The 6,406-nt window shown below is 39.4% G+C and overlaps 1 protein-coding gene across 1 annotated transcript in view; it reads left to right on the top strand.

The window, feature by feature from the left end:
• The window catches only part of LOC116224547 (CD209 antigen-like), an 11,950-nt gene extending 5,751 nt beyond the window's left edge, over positions 1-6,199 (top strand). Inside the window, exons 8-16 of the mRNA XM_042710365.1 lie at positions 339-422; positions 984-1,109; positions 2,028-2,111; positions 2,437-2,520; positions 2,878-2,958; positions 3,584-3,658; positions 4,710-4,858; positions 4,959-5,068; positions 5,243-6,199. Coding sequence (XP_042566299.1) covers positions 339-422; positions 984-1,109; positions 2,028-2,111; positions 2,437-2,520; positions 2,878-2,958; positions 3,584-3,658; positions 4,710-4,858; positions 4,959-5,068; positions 5,243-5,417 — 968 coding nt within the window. The 3' untranslated portion in view covers positions 5,418-6,199. The remainder of the gene's footprint in view (positions 1-338; positions 423-983; positions 1,110-2,027; positions 2,112-2,436; positions 2,521-2,877; positions 2,959-3,583; positions 3,659-4,709; positions 4,859-4,958; positions 5,069-5,242) is intronic.
• Positions 6,200-6,406: the final 207 nt, after the last annotated feature.

Raw genomic sequence — 6,406 nt, 5'->3', positions numbered from 1 at the left:
AATGTCAGTGGGTGTCAGTCATTTGTCCTGTGTGCATGACAGCATTATACAATTCATTCAACTAAACGGGTGCCCAGACAAAATGCTCGACAACCTGTCCGATGCTCATATACTCTACCTTAGCTGAACAACCTGTCTGATGCTCATATACTCTACCTGTCCGATGCTCATATACTCAACCTGTCTGATGCTCGTATACTCTACCTGTCTGATGCTCATATACTCTACCTTAGCTGAACAACCTGTCCGATGTTCATATACTCTACCTGTCCGATGCCCATATACTCTACCTAAGATGAACAGACTGAACTCTTCCACTTAAATCTTTCCCAAAACAGAGGCTCTTGGAAGTGTGAGAGACCTCAACATCAGCTACGGGAGACTGACTGGAGAGAAAACATCCTTGGAGAGTCAACTCAATGGTAAAGCAGCGGAGAGAACTTGACACATGAGCAGCACCGATATTCAGAATTAGATCAGCCCTTTACTTTACTGAAAACTATTTTCAACCGTTACCTGAGGGATTACAACGTTACCTGAGGGATTAATCAGTCACCTGAGGGATTAAACAGTCACCTAAGGGAATAAACAGTCACCTACAGGGTTTAACAGTTACTTGAGGGATTAAACAATCACCTGAGGGATTAAAGTCACCTAAGGGATTAAACAGTCACCTACAGGGTTTAACAGTTACTTGAGGGATTAAACAATCACCTGAGGAATTACACAGTCACCTGAGGGTTTGAAAAATGACCTGAGGCCTGCAGTAATTACCAATCTGGTCAAACTATTTTAGGAGATTTATTACGTGTGCAATATTATTATATTGGTATTTGTTTTAGTCCATGCAACAACATGTCAACACCCAATCCTTTCATTCAATAATTCAATGTGCATGGAATGGATATGAAATATGACAATAAAAAAAACATTTATGGGTCATATTTTAGTCACCCATATACTTTGGCTTGGGAAACTGACAGGTCTCAACAGAAGCTATATCAGGCTCACTGAGCAGAAGATATTGATCCAAAACCAAGTGAATGGTCTCAACAACAGCTATATCAGACTCACTGAGCAGAAGATATTGATCCAAAGCCAGATGAATGGTGAGTAAGTTAGGCTGGGATAGGACAAGGATCTGAAGAGATTTTTTTTAAAAGATAGGGATCACTCAGTTGCAGACAGATTTTCAGCAGATTCTCATGTTGACAGAAATGCTGAGCGTACTATACTAGATCACTAACGACCTTCAAGATCACAGAACAAGAGGGCTTTCTGTTTCTAAGCAGAATAAGATTGGCATCTGCTGGCATCTGATTGGACCAGACACATTTTCTGACAGGGCGCATTCATTAGTTGAGTCCAGGTGTATCATACAACTGGTAACTATTGTGAAAACGTGTGAAAAAAATTAAATATGTTTATAATTCTAAGACCCTGACTATCAAAGTGATATCAGACAATGCCAATCAAACCTCGAGCAGATAACTGGGGAGTTGGACCAACTGGGGAGTTGGACCAATTGGGGAGTTGGACCAATTGTAAATCAGGAAATACAAGAGGGCTGTGAGCTGGATCATCTTCACACGTGAAAGGAGAGATTTTAGGTGGCAAACATTTTGACATGAGCTACAATAGCTTTGTTGCTCACACAGAGTAGTGAAAAGAGTGCTCTGTTGCTCACACACAGTAGTGGAAAGAGTGCTTTGTTGCTCACACAGAGTAGTGGAAAGAGTGCTTTGTTGCTCACACAGAGTAGTGAAAAGAGTGCTCTGTTGCTCACACACAGTAGTGAAAATAATTGTAAGGAGAGGTGCTGCCTGGGGGGCAAAATGACTGTATCTACAGACTATTTTCTCAACCAGAGGTCCAGCTCTAATTCAATACTTCACAAAAAGTTTCCTGTCAGAACATAACATGAAGAGTGCAGGATTGGTTTGTATATACTCTCTAAAGAGAGTAGAAGTGTGTTTGTGTGTGTGTGTTTGTGTGTGTGAAAGCTGCACATGCTTCTCTGTTGTCAGGTGTGAGCAGGAATTGGACAAATGAGAAGAGCAAAAACCACCGACTTTCAAGAGAAAAAGAAGAGAAACAGGGGGAGCTCAGAAGTGAGTGGCATGTCCCAATTTACTTCATTCCTTCCTGCGTGCGTGCATGCGTGAGTGCGTGTGTGCGTGCGTTCGTACACATGTGCAAGCAAGCTCTACTATCAGAAGTGAAATTAGCTAAAGCTAAAATAAAAACAAAACAACAGAATTAGTCTTAACATTAACTTTACACACCACAAAACCTTACATCTTTTAAGAATGTTAAAAATATTTTCAGATGAATTCTCAAACAAAATAATTCCAACTAATTAGTGAACTAGTTCACCATGGCAATTAGTGTTTTCACCTCTGAAGATTATACTGTATCTCATGATATCTCTTACAGACATTCAGAGCCAACTTGATCAGCAGACCTTGGACAATAAGCAGTTAAAACAGGAGCAAAAACATGCACAGGAGGAACTTCAAAGTAAGTTGTAGTTGCCCATTCAATTCCCTTAGTTCCATAAAGCAAGCACATTTAAGCATGTCATATCAGAATGAAGAGTTGAGGTTAGCTAAACCTTTAATGAAAACAACACTTGGTCTTAATCTTTAACGTTTATCTTTGTATGCTAAAATGCCTGAAGATTTATAGGTGCTATTTTGAATGTACTGTTGCTGTGTTGCTTTCAATCAGTACATGTTCATATATTATTGTTGCACCTATAGTCAATACAGAGTGTGGGTGATACAAATAGATTTATGGATATCTATTATCCTATATTTACAGTATATTTAAATAAACAGTAGATGACTTTTCTCTCTTTGTTTAATTTTCAAACAGATACACGAAAGGGCCTTGATGAACAGAAGACGAACAATGTTCTTCTCTTCCACATCAAGGATAGTATTGAAGCAGAGCTGAGTAAGTTATGTCTCAAAACAACTAGTGCTGTTCTGAGAACAGTGATATGTTGCTCGTAGCTTGAATATTCTCTCCCTTGTACGTCGCTTTGGACAAAAGCGTCTGCTAAATGACTAAATGTAAATGTAAATGTAAATATGTGTTAAAACAACTAGTGCTGTTCTGAGAACAGTAATATGTCTTAAAACAACTAGCACGGGGGGCACTGTGGCGCAAGCAGTAGCCCCGACCATATACGGGCTTGAACGCCCACGGGGACACGGGTTCGAATCCGACCCGCTGTCATTTCCCGACCCCACTCTTCACCTCTTCTCTCCATCTCATTTCCTGTCCAAACCTTCACTGTCCTATCTGAATAAAGGCCAAAAACAAATCTTTAAAAAAAAACAAAAAAACAACTAGCACTGTTCTCAGAACAGATGTCCCAGAAGACCTAACCTTTGCCTTCTCGAATCTGAGGAAAAATCATCAGATGTATGCTGACTTAACAATGGATGTTCATAATATACAGCTCATCGTTTTAACAATGGATATTCATACTGTACAGCTAATCGTTTTAACAATGGATATTCATACTGTACAGCTCATCGTTTTTTGTTTCTTACACATTTCTTCATTTCAACAGAATCTCAAGCTACATCTTTCAAAACCACTGATGATGTTCGAAACTGGACAGGAAAGCTGAGCAGTTTACTGCAAGGTTAGAGATGCCATGTACTGCCAACGATTAGAAATGGCAACATAGAAACATAAGGAGGGGAAATATGAGAAGAAACAGAACATAATTCACCAATATTTTTCAAAATAGAAATACTGTATACATTAATACTGTGAAAGAATATGCTATTCTTCTGCAGAATTCCCTGTTGCAATCGCCGTGGCCCAAACTTCAAGTTAGCTCGTTCAGAAAAGAGATGTGTTAAAGAGGGCTTAGCAAAAGAATATATTTATTCAGACACTAGCCATGGTTACCTCTGCACAGCACGGTCGCATGCCACGTCTTCTTCTGCGAGGAAGGGTCGTCTGTGATACGAGGAAAGTCTTCTCTTTCATTACAGAAATGTACAGTTCTTATAATGTAGAATTAACATATTAACAATGACATAAGTGTAAGGGGAGGGGGTGGGGGTGTGTGTCTGGAGGTCAAATGGGAGGACTAGCTTGAACAGGGTTATAGCCAGGGAGGGACATATAGATGCTAATGCCTTTGGCTTCAACCATCTTGTCATGGCTGTAGACAAAGGCCAACTATCAGGGTCTAATAGCTCTAGCTCCAAGACACCCAAAAGCCAGGATCCATGTCTGATGGTTCTCAACATAGACAAAACTATTCAAACTAAGAATGGGGCCTATTTGAGATGTTGCTCTGGTAGGTGAAGTTATGGTCTGATATATGAAATTCACCTAAATCTAACAATCGTCATCTTCTAAGATTGTCTGAAACAGTCAAAACAGTGATATCATGATATTCGTTCTATATTCATATCAACACTGTGATATGATGATAATAGTTCTATATTCATATCAACACTGTGATATGATGATAATAGTTCTATATTCATATCAACACTGTGATATGATGATAATAGTTCTATATTCATATCAACACTGTGATATGATGATAATAGTTCTGTATTCTGGACCAATCAACACTGTGATATGATGATAATAGTTCTATATTCTGACTGGAGTTCATGAAGTGTCTGATGTGTACTTGTGTTGCTATAGTAACACTTCCTGTTTCTGAACAGCTTTAGAGAATGGCTGCTCCTTTGGTTGGGACCCCTTCGGTGGAAAGTGCTACTTATTCTCCTCGGAGAACAACACCTGGAGCCAGAGCAGTGACGCCTGCAAGGATAAGGGAGGACATTTGGTGATCATAAACACAACTGAGGAATGGGTACGACAACGGAACTGATCAACCATTATTCTTCTCTATGTGTATTTCCTTGCATGTAGGCTACCTGGAATAGAATTGAAGGTGAATTCTGTTGTTGTAGAGGTTCCTAAAGGAAAAGGCACCTGGGACGAGTGACTCCTTCTATTGGATCGGGCTGACCGACTCAGAGGAGGAGGGAAAATGGCGCTGGGTGGACAACAAAGTCGTTGACTCCAGGTAAGAAACAAATATGCTCCTGTTGCTTTAGAGACACATTGTCACAGTATGCATATTTAACTAAATAAAAAATGTTTTGGTTCATGTCTCATTTTTTCAGAATAAATAAAATCAGTTGGTAATATGGTGTAGAGCAACGTTGACATGAACATTGTTTTCTCTGGTGTTCCTCAGCCAAGCCCACTGGACGAGTAAGGAGCCTGATAACTGGACAGACGAGAACCGCATACCAGAGGGAGAGGACTGTGCCAGAACGAATGCAAAGGAAGGAATATGGCAAGATGCCTTCTGTGATAACACATTTAAGTTTATCTGTGAAATGACAGCTGTTGCAAAGTCATAAATCAATCCGTATACCTTATTTTTGTATTCCACGTTAGGTATTTGTCTTCCCTTTTTCAGTGTTCAAGAATGTTTTTGTATAAAACAGCTAGTTAGGGAATGTCTTTTCAAAAATAGGTCTATACACACGTTTGTATTATTCTGTCAATAATTGTTTACTTGCCTTATATGTTTTCTTGTATTACAATTTTAATTTTATTTTTTTTCAAAATGCAATTACACATGTCCATCATCATAGACTGCCACTGATGCATCCAGAGCAGGCTACATGACCTATGACCACAGTAATGACAATAGTCCTATTCACATGGGGGCGACAGTGGTACAGGAGGTAAAGAAGTAATTTAGTAATCAGAAGGTTGCTAGTTCGATTCCCTGTCGAAGCGTCGAGGCGTTGAGCAAGACACTGAACCCCTAATTGCTCCTGATGTGCACTGTGCCATCAGTGTGAATGTAAAATGTGTATACATTGTAAGTCGCACATATGTAAGTCGCTTTGGATAAAAGTGTCTGCTAAATGACTAAATGTAATGTAAATATTACACCCTGTTGGCATATGAGTCCCCTACTGTCAAGTGAAGCATGTATATACTGAGTTCTATATAGCAGTCCAAATGGGAAACAAAATGCTTTTTTGCTTGTCTATGACTTCACCAAAAGCTTTGGTGATGCTTTGATCTCTTCAAATGCTTATTAAAGACCAGTATGTTTCAGTCATGGCTCCCGTATTGAATCATTACCCTCCACTATAAGGAGACATCCCCAAGCAAGGGATCACTCATGTGCTGTAGGTCCCAAGTGTCTGTTCTCTCCTACTGAACTCCAAACAAGGGATCTGATGGAGATCATTTCCAAACACTGTTAATGACTTAAGAATATAATAATCAAGTGCCTTGTATTATTAATTACCTTATATGAATCATGTACTTATGTAAGCAGGAACATGGCTTTTCTGTGTTTCTGCGTGTGTGCAACATAGAATATTAGGCG

This window comes from Clupea harengus, chromosome 18, assembly GCF_900700415.2.
Source record: "Clupea harengus chromosome 18, Ch_v2.0.2, whole genome shotgun sequence".
NCBI lineage: Eukaryota > Metazoa > Chordata > Actinopteri > Clupeiformes > Clupeidae > Clupea > Clupea harengus.
This window is presented reverse-complemented; position numbering and strand designations above follow the sequence as displayed.